This window comes from Cervus elaphus, chromosome 7 (assembly GCF_910594005.1).
Source record: "Cervus elaphus chromosome 7, mCerEla1.1, whole genome shotgun sequence".
NCBI lineage: Eukaryota > Metazoa > Chordata > Mammalia > Artiodactyla > Cervidae > Cervus > Cervus elaphus.
The window spans coordinates 9,525,727-9,551,782 of NC_057821.1; the positions used below are offsets into that span (position 1 = coordinate 9,525,727).

Consider the following 26,056-nt stretch of genomic DNA (forward strand, 5'->3'; position numbering starts at 1 on the left):
TTGGCTCCGGGGGAACTGCTGGCTCCAGACATACCACAGCTTCTGCAGCGTGGCCTTGGGGCTGGAGACGGGGTGGTCTTCAAGGCTGAGCCCCTGGCTCCCCACTGCACTGCACTCGCACCAGACTGTCTGGGCAGGAACCCCAGCTCTAACACATCATCTAGCTCTGACCTTGGACCTGCCCCCTCACCTCACGGGCTTCAGTTTCCTAGATTGCAAGATGGGGATGCTGAGGGTACTTAGCTCATAGGGTTGGGATAGGGACTCCGCGAGGATAAACGGGTCTACATTCACAACAGGTCATGGAGAGGCCCGGTGCTTGCCAAGTGCTGCAGAAGCACGTTAAACTCGAGGGCACAGAGAGGTCTAAGCCTCGCCTAACTTGGAGCTCTGGGGAAGGCAGAGCTGTGCCAACAGGCAAAGCTGTCTCTCGGCCACAACAGGTGAATGGACGGGAGGGGCAGGTTCTCCGGCCTCAGTAGCCTGCCCTCTTGTTCAAGGCTTCTGATCACAGGTTCTGGTAGCCAGGAGAGAAGCTCCAGGGACAATCTTGCTCCCAGAGGTTGACAGAAGAGGCTGGTGCAGGGTTGTGTGGAAAGTCCCAGCCGCGGGCCCCTCCCTCACCCCCGGCCCCCGGGTCCTGTCCCCTGTCTGCATCCCGCCATTCCATGCCCCCAGAGCTCCCATCACACCCTCATTTCATATGGATGAGAGACTGAATTAACCGGGATGGAGGGGGCGGCTGCAGCCGCTGCAGAGAGGGGGCAGGGCTCTCCCCAGGCCAAGGACACGCCCCCCTTAGCGGTGCAGCTGAAGCATGCATCCCTGGGCCACACGGGTCCAGGACCACGTGATCTCACTGGGGTCACACATGGAGTGCAGACGACCTCACGGGAGCCCCTCACCAGGGGCGCCCACCTCTGCCTGGCTCCGGGGTCCTGTGGGCTGTCAGCGGCCCTGGACCACAGCCCCTCGGGATCCCCTGCCCCCAGAGTGGCCACAGGGCCAGCTGTCAATTTCTGGAGATTCCCCAACACACTTTCACATGGTTGACTTTTGTCTCAAGTCTGCCCCCAATGACAAATGAGATAACAGGGCAGTGAGGTGCCCTGCAAAGGGTGTTTATTTGTAAGGGAGTGGCAGGCCTTGAGTCTGCCCCCTACACACACTCCATCTCACACACACAAGGCCCCTCCCCTAAGCCCCAAAAGAAGCAACAATGACAGAGCCTAAGTGTGCTCCCTTTGGGGGAGGGGGCAGGGGTCACAAACACAAGTTCAACAAGGTCAAGACACACTGTCCTGAATGTTGAAAGCTGCGCCCGTAACCAGTGAGGCTCTCTGTACACCCTTGACTCCAGCAAATAACCCTGCAGCGTGGCTGATGCTTCGTTTGCCCTGAGCCTCTGAGAGGCAGGGCGGACCGGCCGCCCTCACAGAGGAGGAGGTTCACAGGTAGTCCAGTGCAGTACCGAGGCTTGCGGGAATCCTGACCACCGGCAGGTGTTCCTACACACCTGGGGACAGGCCTGGCCTGTGAGTGGATGGGATTTGAACCTAGATCTCTCCGGCTCCCAAAGAGTTTCTGCCACCCTGAACTGTCCCCTCCTTCTCTCTCCATCCACCCTGATTTGCCTCCTTCCCCTTCTCTGGGGCATCTGGCCAGGCCTAACCAGGAGCTACGTGTCCCTGTCTGCAGGGCTAGAGGAGGCAGGGGGCCGTGGAGGGAAGCGAGGGTCAGAGAACCCCCTCTTGCGGCGGGGAGGGAGGGACCCCCAGGCCAAGGCGGGGGAATTGCAGTTCTGGGAGGAAGCAAGACAGATTTTTGAGAGCTCCTGGAGGAGATCAACTCCGGACACATGGCAGCCATGACAGCAGCAACAGTTTGAAGATGTCCTAATTGTGTCCCGAGGCACAGTGAGCCGGAGAGGCGTTTGGCTCAGCCACGGGTGACAGCCAGCCCCGGAACCATCAGCGAAAGGATTTTCCCCACGTCAAAACCCCCGCAGCTGCGGTTACTACGGAGACTGCAGCCTTTGTCTGCAGGTTGTAAATTGTAATTGAAATGAGTTTTCAAGGTTGAAATAACCATAGCTCCTCCCCTTCTCCCCCCCTCACCTCCTCAAAACTCACCCCACCCAGCCACATTCCTCCTGAGTTCTAGGCTCACGTGTACACACACACACATTTCTTCACAGAAAGGTATGGAAAATCAACCACATATACACTCACACATTTTCACATCTGCACATGTAGAGTCACAACACAAATGTGCCCGCATTTATACACATCTCTATACACACATCCACGTCCAAACATACGGAAACACAAGTGGCCACATAAACACATGTTCTACACACACAGCTACATGATTAGCATAGCACTTGTACACGCATGTGGTTATTCAGATTCACTGCCGGGCGGAGAAGCACCACAAACAGGTCCTGACAAGGATGTGGGCACAAGCATTTTATCTGGAGGTGATGCTGAAAGCACGAGTCGGGTAAGAAAGTGAGACGAGGGCGTGAAGGGAAAGCGCTAATGCTTGGTATGAGTCTCGCCCACGGGCGGCTCCAGAGAACAGCGGGGCCTAGGCCTCAGGGCGGCCCATCTGAGGGAACACACAGCCCCACCTCTGCCAGCTGAAGGCCAAAGGCTGCTCTGGGGGCATTCATCCCACTGGCAAAGTGGTGCTGGGGGGCCACCAGGGGGACACCTCAGGGTCCGCACCCCCAGGCTCGAGTCCACACGGGTAACTGACATAGGTGTGTGGACATACTGCACGTATCTACAGATCTGGAAACTGGCATCTACATACAGACAGGCCAACATCCACACTGGTTTTCATCCATCGGGCAAACTTCCAGGGAGCAGGATAGGAGGGTCCCAGGGTCTTCCGACGGAGAGCTGGTGCGTGCCTCTGCCCTGGACCAGCCCTATGACCGGGTTAAGCAACGCTTACATCCCTAGATGTAAATCTACAGTAATAATGCTTACTTTGTGGGCCAGCTGATAGGATTCAAGGAGGCACAGATGTATCAATAAGACGCACAATGTCATACCATGTACGTATTGTTCTCCAAGCTTCCCTTTTCCTCTCCTCCCTAACACACCCCCAAGGAATAACTCCCCACTGCCCGAGGCCTCCACACAGCCTGGCTGCCCCTCTGCATGCAGCCTGGCATGTGATGACTATCCCCGCCCCCCTCACGAGATAAGCGTGGACTTTCTGGTTAGGGGACGTCTAAACAACTCGGTCTGGCCCCCTCCACCCAGGTCTGTTCTCCCAAACTTGGCCTCAGCTCTGTCAGCTCTCATCCCGGGGAACCCTGAGCCTCACGGTGGTTACTGCCACCTTCGGGGCAGAGGGGTGCAGGGGGAGGGGGAGCTCCTGACTCCCAGGTGCTCCCTTTTGGGCTCCCCGACCTTGAGCCAGCCCCAGTCCCCTTCTGAGGGAAGGTGGTTGTCCCAGGAAGATCCCAAGGTGAAAACACATCAGAAGCTGAAATCCTGGCGGTGACACTGGCTTGCAACTGCAAACAATCACAGGAGCAGAGAAGCCGTCTTCAGAATCAGTAAAGACCACTTCTGGATGGCCATTGAATGAAAATGCGAAGTTCAGGAACCATCAAGGAACTCTGGGTCCCTGAGAGTCTGACCTCAAGAATGTATCCCCAGGGTCTTCCCTGGTGGTCCAGTGGTTAAGACTCCGAGCTCCCAGTGGAGGGAGGTTCGATCCCGGGTCAGGGAACTAGACCCATATGCTGCAACTAAAGGACCCCACATGCCACAGCTAAGACCCAGCACTGCCAAATAAATTATTTTTAAAAAGCAAACAAACAGAACAAAGAATGTATCCTCAGGGTCTTCCCTGGTGGTCCAGTGGTTAAGACTCTGAACTCCCAGTGGCGGGGCCCAGGTTCAACCCCGGGTCATGGAACTGGATCCCACGTGCTGCAACTAAAGGACCCCACCTACCACAACTAAGACCCAGCACCACCAAATAAATGACCTTTAAAAAGTAAACAAAACAAATAATGTATTCCCAGATGTCAACAGACCCAAGTTCGAGAAACAGGATGTGGACGTCCGGCCAGATGGGAGCAGCTTGAAACACTGTCCCCCTCCCCACCCCAACACAGCCTCTTATGGGCTGAGTCGCATAGTATCTCTGGGCTTTAGTTGGCTTGTCTGAAATGAGGGTAGCTCCAGGGTAGAATAGAGTGATATGTGTAGCAGAGTCCCCACTTGGCACCTGGACAGGCCAGCTCCCAGGGAAGGCCCTTCTCTGCCCCTCACTGGTTCTGAGACTCCACCCCACCCCCAGCCCAAGAGCTCTCCGGGGAGGGGGCCACAGTCACAGCCAGCCCCTCACGTGTATGTCCCTTCTCCCCCATCACCCAGCCATGCTCCTTCTCCCGCCAGCAGCTTCTAGCTTTCCCTCTGCTGGATCTTTGCTGGCAACATACAAATATGCTCTAATTTCTCCCATTTAAACAAACAAAACCCTCGCCTGACCCCACTTTTTCACCAGCTAGCATCTCTCTCTCTCTTTTACAACAAAAACTTCTCAGAAGTGTGATCCTTACTCACTTACTCGTCATCAATGTCTCTCCTCCGTTTTCCTCCTGACCAACTTCAGCCTGGGTTTTGCACCCACCTCTCCAAGGAATCTCCCCATGACTCAGCCTGACTGTCCACGCTCCCCCGCCGCATCTCAAAGTACAGCCAAGAACCTCAGAGTCCTCCTTGATTTTCTGTCATCTTTTTCTCACTGCAAATCCTTTAGCAAACTCTGCAGCTACACTACAAAACTGATAAAGAATCAGACTCCTCACCATCTCCATGGCCACCACCTGCTCCAGGTTCCCATCAGCTCCCACCCCAGCCTACAGCCCCAAACTCATCTCTGGCTCTGCTCCAGGGGGCAGCCAGAATGAGCCCATTATTACATAAGTCTTATCCTTTTTCAAACCCTGCCATGGCTTTGTCTCATTCTGTGTTAATAATGACTAAATGCCGACTAAAGGCCAACCAGGCCCCACACACACCCTGTGTCATCCCACCCTGCCCCTCAGACCTCAGCTGCTACCTGTTGCTCTCTGTTTTAGCCAAGTGGGCCTCCTCACTGCTCCCCCGATCTGCCAGGCCTGAGTCTACCTCAGGGCCTTTGCACATGCTGTACCTTCTGCCTGGCAAGTTCCTTCCCAGTCACTTTCTCAGTGAGGACTTCGGACCTCCTGATTTAAAAGTGCCACATCCCTGGTCTCCCAGCACTCTCAATTTCTCTCTAGGAGGGGGCCTCCTGGATCTGTCTTCTCCTGTCTCAGGATTAAGCTCTCCGAAGGCCCTCAGCTCTGGCTACTGGGACCACACCATCGTGTACCACGTGGTCCGCAAGGCCACACAGTCTCCCACCTGCAGGGGGAGCTCCAGGGGGCAGGCCTGTTCCCCTCCCAGAGCCCAGCACATGGCTGGGGACGCAGCCAGCCTGAGTAAATGCCAGTTGAATGAGTAAGCAACAGCACTGAGGAAGGGCTCGGGACCCCTCTGGCCACCACATGGCTGATGGCTTGAGCAAATGTGAGCTCCCCGAATGTGTGGCACAGCCTGGCGCAAAGGTAATCCCAAATTCCTCTCCCCAGTTTCCTTAGGAGTGTAGAGGTGAAAAGAACTGTCAAAGCCAGGCTGGAACAGCCAGGAGGGCCCTGCGGATGGGACATCAGCTGGCCTGAGGCAGGACATCCCTGGAACCGGATGGCCAGGGTTCAAATCCCAGCTCTGCTCTCTACTCCTGAATGATCTCGGGAAAGTCTCTAGCCTCTCTGCACCTCAGTTTTCCTTTGCTTCCATGTGGCTCAAATGGTAAAGAATCTGTCTGCAATGTGGGGGGCCCAGGTTCGAGAGCTGGCCTGGAAAGATCCCCTGGAGAAGGGAATGGCAACCCACTCCAGTATTCTTGCCTAGAGAATTCCATGGACAGAGGACCCTGGCGGGCTATAGTCCATGGGGTCACAGAGGCAGACACGACTGAGCGACTACACTTTCACTTTTCACTTTCCTCATCTGTAAAATGGGCTGCCACGAAGACTAAATGCAAAAATATCAGAACAGAAGTTGACATGTAATACACGCTATATAAATATCAGCTGTTACTATTGTTACTGCTGCTAACACAGGCTGGGTGATGGGCATCTCCCCACACATCCCCAGCGGCCACGTGGCCACCCTCCCTCTCACAGCTCCCAGCCCCTGGGAGCGGCAGGCAGTAAATTCTCCTATCTCCTCATAAACCAGACCTTCCTCCGCTCAGCCATCACCTGGCTGGCAGAGCTGTCAAGAAGACAGATGCCACATCTGCCTTGTTTACAGGTTTAATCCCCAAGCCCTGTTCTGCAGGCTCCCAGGGAGGGGCCAGGAGAAGAGGAGGGAGGCAGGCGCTGCCCTCCCACAGGCCTGACAGCTGCAGAGACGCCGCTCAGTGACCCCTGTTTCGCTCAGGTGTGGGGCCGACCGCAGGCCGCCTTGCTGTGCTTCCTGCAGACCACTTCCCCCGCCTCACCCAGGAAACCGTGAGTGAGGCAGCTCTGCTCGGGATGGGGATCAAGGGATGGGAGTGAGTAGTACGATTCCCATTTTACAGATGAGGAAACTGAGGCCTCAAGAGGTGACCTGCCCGAGGTCACACAGCTAGGAAAGTGGCAGCACCAGGATTCACACCAGCTAAGGGGGACTCTCACAGCTGTGCATTTGAGAAAGAATGGGTGCCCACGACCCCTTGCCATTTTGAGACACACCAACCCAATCTCCTGGAGAAGGAAATAGCAACCCCCTCCAGTATTCTTGCCTGGAGAATCCGATGGACTAGAGGTGCCTGGCAGGCTACAGTCCATGGGGTCGCAAAGAGTCAGACACGACTAAGCGTCTAACACACGTACAGCCCAATCTCCAATTGCCAGTATCTGCTGCTCTTCTGAGGCTCTTTGCCATTTGGATGAGGCATTGAAGAATTAACATCCTCCAGGGAGAGGCAGCAATGACAGACAGGAGGGGCTCCCCTGCCAGGTTAGGACTCCACACTGTCGTTGCTGGGGCCCAGGTTCAATCCCTGGTTGGGGTACTAAGATCCCACAAGCCACACAGTGCAGCCAAAAAAGTATTAAATAATCAATTTTTTGTTAATGATTGACAGGAGGGAATGCCCTGGCAGGTCCAGTGGTTAGGACTTGGCACTTTCACTGCCAGGGCCAAGGTTCAATCCCTGGTTGGGGAACTAAGAGCCCGTAAGTCACATGGTGCAGCCAAAAAATAATTTAAAATTGATCAATTTTTAAAAAAACGATTGACGAGAGTTGGTGCACACACACCCTGGGCTCCTTCACACCTCCAGTGAGATGACTGGCAGGCGTGCTTTCTCCTGTCCCCAGAGACCCCAGCGGAGTAAAGCTCCAGCTGATCACGGGGGTGACCTGCTTGGTATCACACCCTTGATGGCCGCCTTACCTCTGAAACCAAAGTTTCCTGGGATCCCCTCCCAAAGAAACAACTAACCGTCAAACCCTAGTCTGGAGGGGAATTCAATTTAACACCTTCAGATCCTGAAGGATGAATCAGATCTCCCCAAGTGTAAGACCCCAGCATGAGATGGTCCTTCCCACCCTCTCGGAAGGTCACCAGGCACGTTCTCGTCCTGGGGCGGGAAGGCGTGGACTTGGCAGAGCACAGGGCAGTGGAACACAGGAGCGCCCAGTGAGATCGTGGGCAGGGCAGCAGGGCCCGTGGGACTGAGATAGAGGCTGACTATCCAAACAGTTAGCATCGCGGGGACCAGAGTGGACCCACCCAATGCCACCAGCGTAGACAGCCAGCATCCTGGGAGAGGTGAGTGGGAAGCTAGGCTTAGGAGAGAGAGTGAGGCAGGTGGAGAACACAGGGCTGGCGGAGGGCCAGAGAGAGGGGATGCTCAGACCATGGAAGGGAAGGCAGCGGGAGAGGCAGGCAGGAGAGCCAAACCGCCTGGGTACCAATCCAGTTCTGCCAATTCTCTAGCACTGCAAAGTTCACCAGTTACCTCAGTGTCCTCTTCTGTAAAATGGGTGCAACAATTATGATGCTGTCCTCCGTCATCGGGGATCCTACAGCTAACAGAATCCTTACAACAGACTTGAGCTGTTAAACTACCCAATTGCATCTAAATCCCATCTCTCCCCTTTCCTCTCTAACAACTACCACCAATGTTTTTTTAAAGAAAGTTTGGAAGTAGCTATTTTATATTTTTTTGACTCCACCTGAGGCATAGAGGGTCTTAGTTCCCACACCAGGGATCAAATCCTTGCCCCCTGCATTAGTAACCCAGAGTCCTAACCACTGGACTGCCAGGGAAGTCCCCAACAATCACCATTTTATGAGCACTTACCATATGCATCATTTTTCAGCCAGCTTCTTCATACCCTTCAAACACATCACCTATCCTCCCAACAACCTGTTGAGATGGGTGGTGGCTTCCCTGCCCTCTCTGGGACTCAGACAGGTTAAATAACTTGTCCCAGGTCACAGAGCCAGAAGGAAGCAGAGTCAGACCCAGTCCCTGACGCACTGACAGGTGCTGAGTCCCAAGCCCATAGTCCACGGGTGTCACCCGGGCCCTCCTGGCCTAAGATGTTCTTCCAAGGGACCAGCTCAGCTCAAACCTGGGCGGGGCCACGGGAAGCCAGGGCTGCCTCCCCCCATCCAGGGTGGTCTCAGCTTCCACAAACGTTCTCACAGCTCCCCCACCCCTCACGTCACCCAGACATGGACGAGTTCACTGTGCCTGGCCTGGGGCCACACAAGGACCCTCACCAGCCTCTGCTGGGGCTTCCGAGGCAGCAAGAAGGATCCAGGTCAGCTGGAACACGCTGTCCTTCGGTCCTCCCTGGCCACCCCGAGTTCACCCCAGGCTCTCCTGCTTTGCTCAAGCCTTCCCCTCACCCGGGGCATGTGCCATTCCCCCTCCTGTCACCCACCTCTCCTTCCAAGCCAGTGGTTCCCATACTTGGCTGCACAGTAAACCACCTGGGGCACCTTTTAAAAAATCCCAGTGCCCAGGTGGCACACAGGACCAATTCCATCAGAATGTCTGGGGCTAGGAGCCAAGCATCAGCGTTTGAAAAGAACCCCAAGTGACTGGATGTGAACAAAGCTGCTCTTGCCCGATATTCCCAACCCTAAATACACACTGGGAGAGCTTGAAAAACAACCCACTCCCAAAATTCTGCTTGGTGGGTCTAGGGGTGAGGCCCTGGTAGAGGTTTGTTTTTTTTTAATTGGAGAATAATTGCTTTACAACGTTGTGTTGGTTTCTGCCATACAATGTGAACCAGCCATAAGTATACATATATCCCCTGCCTCTTGAACATCCCTCCCACCCCACCCCTCTAGGTTGTCACAGAGCACTGGGTTGTGCTCCCTGTGTTATACGGCAACTTGCCACTAGTTATCTATTTTACATACGATAATATATATGCTTCAAAGCTACTCTCTCAATTTGTCCCACCCTCGCCTTCCCCCACTGTGTCCACAAGTCTGTTCTCTATGTCTGCATCTCTATTCCTGCCCTGCAAAAAGGTTCATCAGTACCATTCTTCTATATTCTATACATATGTGTTAATGTATGATATTTGTTTTTCTGACTTACTCTGTATAACACGCTCTAGGCTCATCACTAGAACTGACTCAAATTTGTTTATTTATGGCTGAGTAATATTCCACTGTATATATGAACCATAACTTCTTTATCCATTCATCTGTTGATGGACATCTAGGTTGCATCTATGTCCTGGCTATTGTAAATAGTGCTGCAACGAACACTGGGGTACATGCGTCTTTTTGAATTGTGGTTTTCTCAGGGTATATGCCCAATAGGGGGATTGCTGGGTCATATTGTAGTTTTTTTCCTAGTTTATTTGTTTTTTTAAGGAATCTCCATACTGTTCTCCATAGTGGCTGTATCAATTTACATTCCCATCAACAGTGCAAGAGGGTTCGCTTTTCTCCACACCCTCTCCAGCATTTACTGTCTGTAGATCTTCGATGACAGCCATTCTGACCTGGGAGAGTTTTTAAAGCTCCAGGTGATGCTGACGCACAGCCAGGCTTAAGAGCCACCATCTTTTTTTTTTTTTTTCATTTATTTCTATTAGCTGGAGGCTAATTACTTCACGAGAGCCACCATCTTACGAAGTGTCTCCCATCAGTCTTCTCACCTGCATCCCCAGACACTCTCTGGGCTGGCTCATCATCTATCCCATCTTTCAGATGAGAAAGTCAAGGCCCCGAGAGGGCACAGCTGGCTCAGGTTGAGGGGTACCCAGAGCCCTCCCATGGTCCCTGACACCAGGTCCTGCTGCAGAGTTATCCAGACCAAGAACTCACAGGGACCCACATCCAACCATATCTAATGTGGACACGCCAAGGCAGCCACAGCAGCGGGCCAAGGATTGAGAGCTCAGTTCTGGGCCCACATCTTGCTCTATGGCCTTCCACCTGTGGGAACTCAGGTTCCTTTACTTACCTTCTCTGAGCCTCTGTTTCCAATCTGTAAAACAGACCCGTTGTCCCATCCTCCCATGGCTCACTCCCTGTCCTTTTCAGGACTCTGCTGAAAGGTTACCTTGCAGGGAAGCGAGACTCTTATCTATTTTGTTTCTACTGCACATTTTCCTTCTGGCATAGACTATAGTTTACTTTTTTTATCTTGTTTATTGTCTGTCTCCCCATTAGAATAAAAACGCCAAGAGCTTTTTGACTTTCATTCCCTGCTATATCCACGATGCTTAGAAAAAGGCCAGGCGCTGGGAGTCAAACTGATGTCTGTAGAGTGACTGCGGGACCCTCAAGGTGTTAGAGACGCTCAGACCAGTGAGTGGCAGGGTGCACGGGGCAGCTGGAGTCAGTCAATTCTGTGGGCTCGCCAGGGGGACGTCCAGATGAAGCCCAAGGTGGTCAGCCAGAGGGCGGCTCTGCCAGATCCAGGAACCCCTTCCCCTATAAGCAGCGTCACCGACGGCTGGTAGCTTGAGAGAGCCCACCCACCGGACCTGGCATCAGCCCTGGCCCCGCTCCGGCCCCGCCCACAGACTCCGCCCCTCAAAGTCCCGCCTCTCCTGCCCCGGCCCTGCCCACTCAGGCCCCGCCCCCTGATGACCCCGCCTTCCCAGCCCCGCCCTGGCCACGCCTCTCCTGGCCCATCCCAGCCCCGCCCCTGACCCCGCCTCCTAACCTCACACCTCCCGGTCCCGCCCCCGGTCCCGCCCCTGGCCCCGCCCCCCACGCGTGCTCACTGGTGCACTTCTTGACGTGGCTGCCCTTCTTGAGCGCGTGGCGGCTGAGCTTGCAGTGGAAGTTGTCCTCCCAGAACTCGGCAAACCATATGTTGCGCCGGTTGTTGTCCAGCGTGCGGCTGGAGAAGTAGCGGTCAAAGCCTGGCGGGGAACCAGGATGTCAGGACCCGGAGCCCCTCTTTCCACCCGCCCCCAGCCCTTCGCTCTTCTCGCCGCTTAGACGCTTAGACGAAGCGCGGGCGGACGAGGTGGGGAGGAAGAGGGCACCCTCTGATCCAGGACCCAGGGGGAAACGTGAGACGTTTCATTTCCTTTCTGGTGAAAAGAGCTGGGTTAAGTTCCAGGGGGAGCCTGTGTGATCAAACAACGGCTGCCTTTATGGAAGAAGTACAGGATGAGGGTTTTGCGCTGGTTCTTAACTACGGAAATGCTAATATGGGACTTCTTGGAGAAGAAACCACCTGGAGATCCTGAGATGAGAGCAGAGACGCTGGTGGGGGTGAGGGGTCGGCACCGAGTCCTGGGAGCACGTGAGCTCTCTGGTTCTGAAGAGGAGATGGAACCAGAGAGTATGGGGACTGGCCCAGGTCACATAGCAAGACAGGGGCCTGAATGGTCCTCCTTCCAGTCCAGAACTTCCCCATCGCTGACTGAGGCAGCCTCCTTCTCCAAATGCTCCAGAGGACTTATCAACTCTGCTCCAAGCCCAGAAAACCCGGACCCAGGGTGGCAGGCTGGTGGGTGAATAAGGCCTTCTCTCCTCCCCCTGCCTTCTACACCATGACCATTCCGCGTCACATTCATAGTTGACCAAGCTGCTGGGAACAGACTGGAAAGCCTAAAAGTTCACCCAGCAAAGAGTTCCTGCTGGTGGCAGGGCCCAGTGGAGGCTCAATGACTGTCTGTTGGAGCTGTCAGGGAGCTACTGGCACTGGTAGGGTACTGGTTGAATGAGTTTCTCAACCTTGACACTATTGACACTGGGTCGGTTCACTCTTTGCTGGTGGGGGGGGTGGGCGATGGCCAGGGGAGGCTGTCCTGGGCATTGCAGAATGTTGAACAGCATCCCTGGCCTCCACCCACTAGAAGCACCACTCCCTGCTCATGACAACTAAAAATGTCTCCAAACATTGCCAAATGTCCCTGGGGATCAAAATCACCCCCTGCTGAGAACCACTGCTTTCGTGGTTTCTCTGGTGCCCCAGAGAGAAAAGGGATTTGTCTGGCAAGTCCTGGGTTCAGATCCTAGTTCTGCTACTTAATAGCAAGTATGTATGACTTACTGCCACCAAATGTCACTTAACCTCTTTGAGCCTTAATGTATTCACTTACTAAATGTGGGGTTGCTGGAAAGACTAAATGAGATGTCTGTATGGGATGTGGCATTTGTGGGTACCAAGAGCTGTAGTGCTTGTTATTTTGTGTTTATTATGGCTTGAAGTTGAGAGGGGCGGTGTGGAAACTTCTGGCACCTGTGTTCCTTCTGCCTCAGGGTGAATAGAGGACATGGCCATGTGACCCATGTCCCTCCCCTACTCAGACCTCGGTCTCTTGGAAAGTTTGGTGGAGGTAGATGTCTGCAGGCTTCCCAGCTCCATCAATGCTGATGTCTGTTGACCTCAGCGAGAGCAGGGGAGAAGCCCCTGGGAGCCTGCCACCACCATAGGGAGGACAGTGAGGTCCCTGCCAAACTGGGCCTTTAATAGGAACTTTGCACCTCACTCACAGCGAGGCTCCGGCCAGAGCAATCTATTCCTGCCCAGGGTGACTGAGTTCTGTCCCAGGAGGAAGGGATGCCAGGCAGGGCAGGCCCCACCACCGCCCCCAGCCCACCCAGGGCCCACCAGGACTCTGCAGGGAGGCCCCTGTCCCCAGCCTGACACCCTTTTCTGGTAACCTGCTGGCAGCTCCCAGGCCCTTCTAGCAGAGGACACGCTCCCAGTGGGGCAGGGGTCTCACTTCATCTGTCCCAGGTAGGAGAAGGGATGAGAGAATATGGGGGTGAAGGAGAAGTCTTGATAAATGAGCCTCCTGTACTTGCCACCACCCCCAACACCCATGAATATCTGAGATGGGAGAAAGAAGGACCCTGAGCATGGCTTCTAACCCCACTGGGACGAGTGTGGCCAGGAAGGCCTCCCAGCCCAGAACCCGAGCACAAAGAAGCTGGGAGCCAAGGAAGAAGAGAGACAGGATGCGGGAAGACAAGGAGCTGGAGAGGGATGGTTGGGGGGGGGTTGATAAGAAGGACCCGTCAGGGTGATGCTGATAGCGGGGCGCATGGAGCCGGGGGTGGGTGGTGGGCGCACTGTTGTGGCTGCCAGGCCTACCTCGCACGGACATCCTCTTGGGGAGGATGGTGACGGCGCCCTCGGCCACCTCCTCCAAGTGCAGCACAGGGGCGATCTTGGAGCCCCAGCTGTCCGAGCCCATCCAGAAGAAGTGGCCGGTCTGGTTGGCCTTCCGTGCCGCCTCCAGCACACGCCTGTGGGGACACGCACCAGCCCAGCCCAGCCGTGTCTGCCCACGGGCTCCCCGTCCTGGCCACACCTGCCCTTCCCCCAGGCTCATTCCTGTCCCCCTCGCAGCCTGTGCCTGGATCCCCCGTACTGACCCACAGGAGCCTGGGGCCCACAGCCACCCCAGCACCCACGCCTGGACTCCCAGGCCCCCGGTTCCCTGCTGCCTTGACCCATACCTGCCTACAGGCCCACGGCTGCCTTTCACCCACACTGCACCCCTATAAGTGCCTGTGCCCTGGGCCCACAGATGCCTACGGGCCCAGTGTGGTCTCCCAGACCCACTCTTACCTCTGGGGCTACCTCTGTCCCTGCCGAGACCATGCCTGTTTCCCTCCGGTTGGACCTGCCCCATGTCTGACCCGGGTCCCCAGAAACACATCTGCCCAAGCTCTGTTCTCTGAGGCTCCCAGACCCACACCCCTTGGCCCTTTGTCACATTTCTATCCACTGTCACACACACACACACACACACACCCCAACACCTGTCCCCCTCTGCACCCCACCTCCTTCTGTGCCAAAAGTCCAGATGCTCCAAAGAACCGCCCCCACTGCCCTCGCGGACGGATGAAAGGGTGCGGGCAGCCAGGGGCTCCCCACCGCCACCCAGGGTACAGTATCAGTGGTCCTAGTCAAGTCAGGGGCCCTGGAGCCCCACACAGGGTCCAGCCCACAGCGGCGCTCAGTCAGTGCTAATGGATGCTTGAACTAAGTGGCCCCTCAGAGACATCTTCTAGAAGCAGAAAAACAGGAAGGACTAGGCAGAATTCCCCCCCATGTATCTCATCCCATGGGGACAGACGGGAGCAGAGAGGAGGCAAGCAACTTGCCCAAGATCACACAGCAAGTGAGAGGCCAGGATACTGGAAACTGGCCAGCTCGTCCCTCGGACGAGGCCAGGACAGACGGCGGGGCTTGGGGCGACTGCCAGAGCTGTGCAGGAGGCGGCCAGCTGGGGCAGGAAGCCTCGGGCTGCCAGGGAGAAACGTGTTTCCTCACCCCAGGGCCCACACCTGCCTTCCTCACCGTCTCTTGGCTCTCTTAGGCCCCCAAGGCTGCTGCAGCCCCCGCAGGGCCCCCTAATTGTAGGCGAGGCTGCTCTCAGAACCCACACCGCAGCCCTATTATTACCGCCTGCATCCGGCCAGCCAGAGATGACCAGAGCTCCCAAGGCTCCAGCTCTGCAAAGTCACCTGGGTTTATTTTTACCTTGTTTGCTTCTGAAAACGCATGTGGATTTCCAGAAAGGTGCCCCCCCTCCCACATACCACCCAGCTGCTCAGGGAGTCAGTCTAAGGCCCTCCCCCATCTCCCCCAGGTGACCCTTCTCTGGGACCCTTGGCCCGGCGCCCTCATCTCCCCTCCCCACTTGTGGGTCCATCAGGGCCGCTCAGGAGGCCGTGAGTGGGGTGTGTCCCTGGATGGGGTGGGGGGCCCCGAGTGGTGCTGGGTTTTGACATGGGAGTGTGGGCAGGGGGCAGGGACTGACTGAAGGGAGGCGAAGAGCTCAGAAGGACCTCCCCCTGCTCCAGGTGCCAGCTGACCTGCGGAGACAGGGACACCCAGGGCCAGCGTTTAGGGACCCCCTGAAAGCTTTGTGGGGACCGGGAGCAGCTCAGAGGTGCCAGGTGGACCCTGAGGGCTCCCGCACCCTGAGCCTCTGCTGCCTGAGAAACACCCATTAGAGCTGGCACTTATGGCTATGGAGGCCTTAATGACCTTCCAGAACATTCCCCTCCATCCCTGCTAGCACCCAGCAATATCTCCTGGGAGAAAATCTGTTTCGCTGCAACTCAGGAGTCTAGGATGAGGTCTTTCCAAGTGGGAAAGAGTGTTGGAAAGAAGAGCAGACCCAGAGTGAATGCTGGTTAGCAATGGGGAGGGGGCCGCATGGAGGCAGGGTAGACTGGGCAAGCTGGGATGGGCAGGTGGGCAGGTGGGCCAGCTGTCTGAAGGAGGCAGTCTGGGGAGACCACATCTCCTCTGCAAACATGGGGTGTGCCTCCCCGACCACATTCTCAGGGCGGGTGCTGTGTCTCCCCCTCAGTCTAGGGAATTAAGGAGGCCGGCCCTTCTTGGCTGTGACATCCAGTCTTAAAGAGGTGGTAGAGAGAGAGAGCAGGAAGAAGGGAAGTGCCTTAGGAAGGGTGCTCAGGCGTCACCTTTTGAGGACACCTGAGACTCTGACCTGCGACTCAGGACCCAGGGGCTGGTGTGCAGGGAGGAAGACTGCTCCAGGGTTTCTGTACTGCATGGTTCTGGCACCTGGAGTCCACCTGCCCCCATTCTGCAAATGCGGAGACCGAGGTCCAGGGAGGGGATGATACTGCCCAGATGAGTGTGTGCCCAGATCAGGACTAGAACCACAGCCCAGGCCTCTTCCCACTTCCCTGAGCTCACCGAAGGGAGGACAAGGGGCTGAGAGACGGCCACCCCTACCTCCTGCCAGCCTCTGCTCCTTCCTTCATGCACATTCCTGCATTCAGTGCTCCAGAAACACTATCAAGCAGGCTTCATTAGCTCCATTTTTTTTTAAGCAGAAAAGAAGCCCAGAGAGGTTGAGAAACTTGCCTGAGGTCACACAGCTAGTTGGAGGGAGAGCAGGATTCCCACCTAGGGGCTCTGACCCCAAGCCCACAGCCTTAGCCCCTCTGTAAAAGGACCCGCTAACCATCCTGAGTTGGTAGAATGGATGTAGGAAACGGGGAGGGGGAAAGGAAGGGGAGCCCGTGAGCCATAGCCTGTGCCCCAGACAGAGGGGTCTCCCCACCACCCCCTCATTGGCTCACCCCACCTCTCTGGACCTCAGGGTGGGTCAGGCTTGCCCAGGAATGTCTCTAGCAGGGGTTCCTGGCACCCCAGCCCCACCCCACTGCCGCCTGTCCTCACCTGATGTCATCCTCATTGGCAAAGATGATGACCGCCCTGGCGTTTGACGTCTCCAGGAGCCGCCGGATGATCTTGTCGAACTCCCCAGGCTTGGGCTCCCGAGGTATCTTGACAGACTGGGCGATGCACACACCCCCTGCAGGAAGGGCACCGGTCAGCCTGGGGCAGACAGGGTCTCCCCCTGCGGCCCACACTCCTGGGGGCTACTCATGGTCCCCTGGCCTGCCTTGCTCCCAGGTCCCGATCCAGCATGGGCGTGTGCAGTCAGAACAGCCACAGTGCAAATTTTGGCTTCACCAAGCTGGGCGACCCTGGGCACATCACTTAAGTTCTCTGTGCCTCTCTTTATAAAATAGGTTGCTAGCAAGAATACAGTATCGGGCTTAAAGCTAGATTGCCTGGGTTCAAATCTCAGTTCTGCTGCTTACTGCTGTGTGATCTCAGGTTAGTTACTGAACTTCTCTGTTGTCTCAAATACATCATCTATAAAGATAATAATACCACCTATTTCACAGGGTTGTTATAAAGCTAAGGGAGTTCATGCATATATAGTAACATCTGCCACACAGTAAGTGCTAAGTAAACATTGGTTCTTTTTGATGTAACTACTTCGTAAGATTTTTTGGAGGTGCAAATCTGAGAATGAGAACAAATTGCCCCCCTTGGGCCATTACAAAGACTCCGGTACCCACATCCACACACACCTACCAGGGCTCTTGGCCCCGGGCCCCGTGTTCACCATCAGGCCCCTTCATAAGGGCAGCGTGCAGGCTGCTGACTTGTGCCTGCACATCCCAGGCAGTGATGCTGTAAACCCAGCTACTGCCCATATGCGGACGTTCCTAAGTTCCCTTCTGGGCACTCACAGGCCACTCAGTATGTAGGCTCTCCAGCTTCCTCCCTGACCCAACAGGGTGTGATGACACCCAGCCTCCCTACATCTTATTTATGGTCAGATTCCCAGCAGGGAGTTTAGAAGAGCCCAGGAAGGCCATGCTTAAGGGACTGCTTTGGCGGAGGGGCTGGAGGAGCTCTAATTGGGATCGGAAGGTCTTTAGGGGCCCTCCTGTCATTCCTTTCTCTCTGGCCACTGCCTACCTGACTGGATCCTGGAGGAGGGGACCCAAGGCCTGCCTACCTCTCAAGCTCATTCCTCTACAAGAAGCCCCCAGGCCTGCAGGCACCACCACGATGCAGTCAACACACCCCGGGATTCACAGCCAGGCCGCGTGGCTCACAGAAAGCTGGGAGCACCCTCCCCCTCACCCGACCAGTCCCCGGCCTCAGCTGTGTCTCTCCAGTGCTGGCGGGGGGCCGGCATCATTTGTGTTATCTCAGTCTCCCCGCATCTCCTTCTACAAAAGCACTTGTGGACCCGTTTCTAGTGTCAACCGTGTTTGACAGATGAGGAAACTGAGGCTCCGAAAAGAGAAGTGATTTGCCCAAAGCCACACAGTCCCTTGCCCCACTGGGATACAGAGTTGGGCCCCGCAGGGAATAAGACCTCCAGCCCCTCTGGTGGCAGAGTCAAGGCTCTGTTGGTTGAAAAGTTTTAAGGAGTATTCTTGATGAAGGCAGATCCTTTATCTCAGATCATTGCCTTCCTCCGGGTCCTACTAAAGGATCTCAGCCCAGCTCCATCTCACATGGGATCCTATTGGCTCACAGCCAAACTTACCCACCTTGGCCGGGCACCTGGCTGCCACCCTGGGGCACCCCCGAACCTCCGAACATCTCGCAGTCCAGGCTGGGGTGCCCTGAGCCCTCTGAGCAGACTCCACGCACCTTTGTGTGGAAGGTGGGCCGCAAGGGTTCCCAGTGCAGGGAGACACCACCCACCTATTTTACCCCGAGGAAGAGGGGCCAGCACCCAGCTCCGCGCAGGGAGGGCGCTCTACTCAGGGGCGTAGGTGGCAACCAGGGAAGGCTGCCCAAAGGTGCTGACCCTGCGCTGAGTGGCTGAGTTTTCATGGCAGGAGACCCGAGCCGGCGGTGGGGGGGAGGGGACATTCTGAGGAAACAAGGCACTCATTCTAGAGGGGGCTGCTCTGTGCCAGGCGCCCACAAGGCTTGCTCTCACGTCGCCAGGAAATGGACCCCCTGGTTCTGTGTAGCAGGTGAGGCAGCCACGGCCTCTGTCCCCCACCCTGACCAGCACCCACCTCCTTTACTTTCTGCCACTCGCAGGCAGAACAAGAACCTCAAGTCCTCCTAGGATGCCCACAGAGGCGCCAAGCACAGAAGAAGAGCAAAGTTATCAGGGGCTCTTGGGGGAGGGAGGGGGAGTCTGGGGGCAGGACGGGACCCCCCTGTCCCAGCTCACAAAGAGAACCGGGGGGAGCCAGTCTCCTGCCCCCAGCGCTGTCCCTGCCCTAACAGCAGCCAGACAGACACTCAGCTTCCAGCTAAATCCTCCATATGGTTCCTTTCCAGTTAGAAAGTGGGCCAATTGCTACATTTCTCCCCCCATCTGGGGAGACAGATGGACAAGAGGAGGAGGCTGGACAGGGGGTTAGGATGAGCCACCTGGCCCCAGGAGGGAGGAGGGGGCCAGAGGGCAGAGGGGAGGGAGGCACAGAATGGGAGATAATTGTTCTCAAAGAAGAGAGACTCTTAGGTTAAGTCATATTTCTGGGTGGTGCTCCCCTAAGAGGTTCCACCCCGGGGTACATACTGCAGGCTTCGTTTAACTAATGAAAGAAGACTCGGGTGACCACAGCCCGGTCAGCAGGTCACAAGGTACTTAAGATGAGAGAGAGTCTAAGCAGGGAGCAATGTTCTGACAACCACAAGAGTGGGGGTACTTGAGGGGAGTCTGGGGGGTTTCAAATAGAGCTCAGTAACAGTGAATGTTTATAGTGTCTGGTGCCTTTGAATATTAACACTGCACATTTTGCATAGATTCACCCATCTGAAGTCAGTATCATCAGCAAAACTCCAGCTTATTATTATTTTTATTTTGGCCACACCATGTGGTCTATGAGATCTTATTTTCCCAACCAGGGAGCAAATCTGCACCCCCTGCACTGGAAGCACAGTCTTGACCACTGGGCCGTAAGGGAAGTCCAGCATGGTTCCAGTTCAGAGAGAAGGACGCTGAGGACAGAGCGGTTAAGTGACTCCCGAGGTCACACAGTCAGGCACAGCGTAGGGTCTCAGTGCAGGCCGCCTGGCTCCAGAGAGCACACTTTCACGCAGTCCAGTATGTCACGACCAGCCACAGCCAGGTCAGGGGACACCAAGGGCCCATGCACATGTCTGGGGGCAGGGCCTGCCCTGGGGCAAGTACCCAGGGGTGTCACTGGCCCCACAAGGAGGAGCCAAGCTCCCTCTGGGCCCCTTGGCATCACTGCCTGCTGGTCAGTTTGGCTGCTCTGGGGACCACGGCACAGGACCAAGGCTGTCCCAGGGTGACGCCGCCTCCAGGGGTAACTAGCACAGGATCTGGCTCCACAGCGCTCCTGTCCCCTGCCACAGCCAGAGAGGACTGCAGTGGCCCAAGAGGGACCCACATTTACAGAGCACCCACTGCATGCCTGGCACTCATTGAGTGCCTGGGGCAGCTGCTAATGGCCCCATCTTACAGATGCAGAAACTGAGGCTCAGAGGTGCTCAGTTGCCTGATGGAGGTCACACAGCCAGCTGGTGGGCCTGTAAGCCAGGTCTGTGTCAAGAGCCTCCCTTGGGCAGAGAAAGGGAAGACTGTAGTTGCTAGGTCCCTATTAACCCCAATACCTGCAGCCCGTCCCCACTTCTGGGAAGACCCCAAGTCCCACACCAACTGCCAACTGGACTGCGAGGGAAGTCCAGCACAGTTCCAATTTAGAGATGAGGATGGTGAGGCACAGAGCGGCTAAGTGACTTCCCCAAGGTCCCCTCCTGTGTCCAGCCCCTGCTTCTGAAGCCCCATCACTGTGGGGGCCATGGCTAGCACACCCCTGGGAAGTCCTCTCCAAACCCTTCTACCAGGGTGGGGGCACTTTTTTGCACCCCCACTCTATTGTCCCATGGTCTCTCTCCTTGGATAAAATAAGAATCCATGAGTCCATACTGAGAGCAAATGTAATCAAATTAAACCCAAGCAGCAAGGAACACACCCAAGCCCTATCTCTGCACAGAGGCTGAAACCCTTCACCTCTCCCAGGCTCCAGGAACAGGATCATAAGGGTATGGAGGAGTCTGGTGCTCCCCACGGCCCACTTAGGCCCTTCTGGGTCACCCCTGGCAAGCCCCTCACCCCCGACACAGCCCCAACCCCCTGGCAGGCACCGGTTGCCCTGTGCCAGCTGCAAGCTCCAGCATCCACCCAGCCAGTGCCTCCGTGCAGGGCCAGGGGCAGGAAGCCACAAGCTCGTGCCAGGAGCTTATGAGCTCAAGGGGGCAGTCAGGACCTTGGAGAGCTCCCGGCCCAAGCTCTTGGGGACCGAGGAGACTGAAGGCAGACTGAGCCAGGGAGTCTAGAACCCTACAAACCAGCATGTCCCCTTCCACATTCTTCCCAGAGAAACTCGTACGCGGGCACAAGGAGATATGCCCAAAGATGATCACTGCGGCACTGCTTGAATCAGCGAAAACATGGAAACCACCTAAATACTTTTCAACAGAGGAATGGAATATTATTTAGCTAAGATATATAAAACAGCTCTCATGTATCAGCATGACAAAACCCTGAAAATGCAAAGTTGACTGATAAAGCAAAGTGCACCACTCTCTGTCCCTTTCATGTGGAAATTAGAGGCCACATACAATACAAGGTCTTATATACGGACACACATATAGACACGAGCAAAAGCTGCAAGAAGGCAGGAGATTTTCCCTGTTGCATGCACTGTGATCTCCCCAGTGCCTGGCACACACTAGGTGCTCCATAAATGCTTGCTGAATGACTCAGACAAGAAGGGAACCCAGCCCCTGCAGGGTGTGGGTACCTCAAGGGAGGCAGGGATGGAACAAGACTGAGGGTCCCACAGGTGGGCTCCCAGGCATGATCCCTGTTTCATTTCTTGGAAATAATCAGAAGCAAATACGACAGCACGTAAATGGTTGGTAACTGTGCACCTCAGGACCCAAGCCAGGCCAAACGTGCAGACACAAGCGCCAGTGAAGGCATCCTAGTCCCCACACGTGCCACCCTGAGCTGCTCTGTTCATAACACAGGGCCACCTGGCCACTCCCGGGCCGGAGGCCTCCACAGGACACAGAGAGGAAGGCGCATGGGGCTGCCCTCCTACTGCCGGCCTCCTGGTTCCTGAAATCCCGCCTCCCCCTGGGGACAGGCTCTTTCCTGGCCAGCCCTCCCCTGGCGCTGGAACCCTGTACCTCTGCCCGGCTTCACACACCTGCCCTGACTTGAACGTGACATGGAAGTTCCACCAGTGAAACTTGATATGGGTTTCCTGTTGTATCTTGTGGTCTCTGAGCCCTTTCTGTTTGTGGTCTAGTGACCTTTCCCGGTATCCTGGGTCCAGCTGATATATCTGTGTTAGTGTCTGCCTCCATCTGCACTCCTAATGCCCCAGTGGATGGGGGTTACACAAAGTCTGATCACTGTCTGACTCACCGGGCTCAGCTTCCTTCTTTTCTGGGCACCTCCCTGCCCCCCTGCGGGATGGGGCTCTCTCTACTGCACCCATCTGAATAAGTGCTCCCCACTCGCTCCAAGCAGCCCCCAGACCCCCTGCCTTCAGGGCCCGCCAACTTGTGGACTCCCCTGGCGGCCCAGCGAAGGCAGAACGAAGGGGCTTCCCCCCAGGGTGGCAGGCTCACCCCAGGTATGGGGCAGCTGAGGACCTGGGCTCCCCTGTGCCTCTCCAGAGCCATCCGTCACATCCTCCAGGCTTGGGAATCCTCTCACTGCCCCCTCTTCCTTATCTCACTCACCAGGAGGCCCGCCCCTGCCAGAAAGCAGCTAAGCAGCCAGCCAATAGGCAGTGGGCAGCAAGGTGGCCGAGATACACATCGTGCCCACAGATCCCGGGGGACTCAGTACCTGTGCCCTCCTGCTCTGGCACCCAGAGCCCAGGGGTGCCATTCCCTCATCCCAAACAGCACCCCGGGCTCTGGGCTCCAGACTAGGCTGGAGAAAAACCCCCTCTGGAGAGTCGAGAAACTTCCCTGCACCCAACACACAGGAGCCCAGGGATACTGGGCTCGTCTCCTCTCTGTCTCTCCCTTTCTTTTCCTGGCCTTTCAAATTTAAAAATGGAGAAAAACAATGAGAGACCAACGCTAGGAAATCAAGTGGAAAGAATCTACATTAAGGCAAAATGTGAAGGCAGCAAATTACAACACAGAGAAAATGGGGGTTGTTAAACAACCCAAGGAGGGGGTCCCCTCCCCAGCTTCCCTGGGTTCCTGGCAGAGAAAGAGGTAAGGGGAAAGGCAGGAGGGAGGCTGGGGGAGACCCTGGACTATATGGGCTCACACCCTCATACAGACACACACACACACACACACACACACACACACACACACACAAAAGCGCGCGCGCATGCACACACGGAGTCCCCCACCACCACGCCCCCCCCACCCCCGACCACCCTCTCCAAAGTCAGGCCTTCTCCCCACACCTGCTCTCAGGAGAGGGAGCTATTCAGAGGCATCAGTGACCAACATTATGTTACTTTTACTTTCAACTGGGAACGAAGCCCTGGTCTAAGGAAATGGAGCTGTGCAACAGATTCCAGGCAGCAGAGCTGTGGCTGAAAGGGCATCTGAGGTCAGGGAGACGTCCAGGCCCTGAGAGAAGCCCCCTAACCTGTGGCCGTCCAGGAGGGCTGGGGCTGGGGGCGGGCAGCGAGGGGCAGCTCTGGCTCCAGCAAGGGCCCAAGGGCTCTCTGGGGCGGGGGGGTGGGGTGAGCCTGGCTCACGGCCAGCACCCCCTTTCTGCTCCCACTCCCAGCCCTTCTTCCCACCATCCAGTGTCCACTCCAGCCTCCTTCCTCTCATACAAGGCTCCCACAGTGTGTGTGCATGTGTGCGTGAGTGCACGCGTGTGCACGTGTACAAGTGGCATGCAAGGCCCACATCTCCCCCTCAGGTCTGGTCCCAACAAAATCCCACCACATCAGGCCTTCCTCTACAGAGGCCGCCCCTTCAGTCCGCCTCCCTTGCTTATCTTATCTCCTCCCGGTCTGTCTCTGCTCCGGCCCTCATGGTGCCCAGCACACACGCTGCGCTTGCTCGCGACAGGCCGTGACCCACGCTTGCCAGATGAATGGGCCACCGAGCACCCGACTACAGGGATGGGAGGGCCAGCAGGGCAGGAGGCAGTAGGCACTGGCTTGGGGGCGGAGGCGCTGTAGGAATCTGAAGTGGCCACCTGCTCAAACCTGCCCACTTCCTCTAAGAACCTCCCTGACCCCTGCAGCCCACTGTGACCTCCCCTCTGAGCACCACCTGGTCACACGGAGTGCCCGGATGTCTACGTGTCTACCAGCACTGGGCAGCCACTTTGTGCCAGGCTCTGGGCTGCAAAGGTCATCCAGGCCCGGGCCTGCCCTGTAGGATGCACTGGCAAGCTCCCAGCCCACGTGGGCGTCATGCACACTGGGACCTCTCTCTGTCCTGCCTTCTGCTGGGAATCTACCTTTCCACCTAGATGTAAATTCCTTGTTATGAGTGCTCAAGAAATGCACGTGCAAAAGATCAAGTGGAAAAGTATAAGATAGCCATGCAAACTGGCAGGGCCCCAAAGGCCCAGGGCTGAAGACAGCTGGGCCAGTAGAGAAGGCCGGGGGGGCAGGGCGACTCCAGCCCAAGGGGACACAGTGGGCCCACTAGGAGAGACTTGGCTGGAGCCAGGAAGACCCGGGTACCAAGGGGCAGTGAAGGGGACACAGTCACCCCACTTTCCCACCTGCAGGGTCCCGATGATGCACCCCACCAAAGGTTTGTGCAAAGTGTGGATCTCACACCTGCTCTCAGCTTCCTCTTCCCTGCCATTGAGACAAAAGGGAAATGTCCTCTCCGCGGCTTCGGGCTGTGTGACTTTGTTCTTTTTGGGTTCTGCTTGTTTTTCGGCTGTGCTGGGTCTTTACTGCGGCACACAGGCTCAGTAGTTGTGTGGGCATAGTCGCCCCAAGGCATGTGGGATCTTGGTTTCCCAACCAGGAATCGAACCCATGTCCCCTGCACTGGAGGGCAGATTCTTAGCCACTGGACCACCAGGGAAGACCCTGGCTGTGTGACTTTGGACAAGTTACTTAGACTCTCTGAGCATCAGGCTTACCATCAGTAAAATAGGGCAGGACTTTAAAAAACTCCACCTGATGGGGCTAGCGTGAGGGTCAAATGGTATTTGTGAAAGCCTGGGTCAGCTTCCGGGAGCCAAAGCCTCTGGGGAGTGAATGAGTCCTAGTGGGGGTGGGGCTGCAAAGGCAGGGGGGCAGGGAGTTCGTCAGGACCTCAGGTCAGGACCCGGGGCTGTGAGGATGCTCTGGGGGCCAGAGAAACTGGGCGACATTCAGCTCTGTCTCCAGGGACAGAGCCTGCTGGGCAGAACCCTCGGCCTCAGCCTAGAGGCCCAGAGCCTGTCCCAGGCAGGACACACGTCCCTCCTTTCCCGGACACTCTCAGCTCATCTCCCCCCGCTGCCCATACACGTGGTAACACACACCCTCACAAGGTCACACACCAGACATCACTGCCACCCCACACAAGATCACAGCAACACAAGCGCACACAGTAAGCATACCGCCTCACACAGCCACACTCACCACACCAACCTCCACAAGTCACACCCTACACACAGCCGCAGACCCAGACACACGGGTCAGCTGCCCACACCTCCTTGGAGCCACCGGCCAATCCTTAGCACCATCAACACCTCACCTTTTCTACCAGTGCTCGGGGGCCCAGCTGGGGGATGCTGGCGGGGGCAGGGATGGCCCCTGGGTGGAGGGAGACAGCACCTCTGTCATCCAGCAACTACTCGCCCGGCCGCCTCAGCGCCCCACTCTGGGCGAAATCCACATCTTCCCTCTGCAACCAGGCCGTCCACTCACACCCACCTGCCCCCGGGGAGACCCGGGCGGGACCTGCGGGTACAGGGACACCGCCATCAGAGAGTCGGCCTGCTGTGACACGGGGGGCCAAGGCTGGGTGCAGACGGGCCCTCGTCCCACATCCGGCCCCTGCGTGATGAGAGCCAAGTCACCCAGCCTCTCTGAACCTCCATGTCCGTATCTGTAAAGTGGGATGACATGCTCGCCACCCTTCAGATGCAGCAGGGGTGTTGTGAGGATTAAAGGGGTCACCTGTGGACAGCCCAGCCCCTGGGGGGATATTTTGGGGACGGGGAAGAGGCACGCTGCGGCGGGGACCAGCC

The 26,056-nt window shown here is 56.4% G+C and overlaps 1 protein-coding gene across 5 annotated transcripts in view; it reads right to left on the reverse strand.

The window, feature by feature from the left end:
* Window positions 1–26,056, reverse strand: part of GRM4 (glutamate metabotropic receptor 4) — a 112,934-nt gene that overhangs the window by 18,572 nt on the left and 68,306 nt on the right. For all 5 annotated transcript variants that reach the window (XM_043907201.1, XM_043907200.1, XM_043907202.1 and 2 more), the window contains exons 4-6: window positions 16,729–16,864; window positions 13,651–13,805; window positions 11,321–11,461 (exon numbers count right to left, since the gene is read on the reverse strand). In XM_043907201.1, coding sequence (XP_043763136.1) covers window positions 11,321–11,461; window positions 13,651–13,805; window positions 16,729–16,864 — 432 coding nt within the window. The remainder of the gene's footprint in view (window positions 1–11,320; window positions 11,462–13,650; window positions 13,806–16,728; window positions 16,865–26,056) is intronic.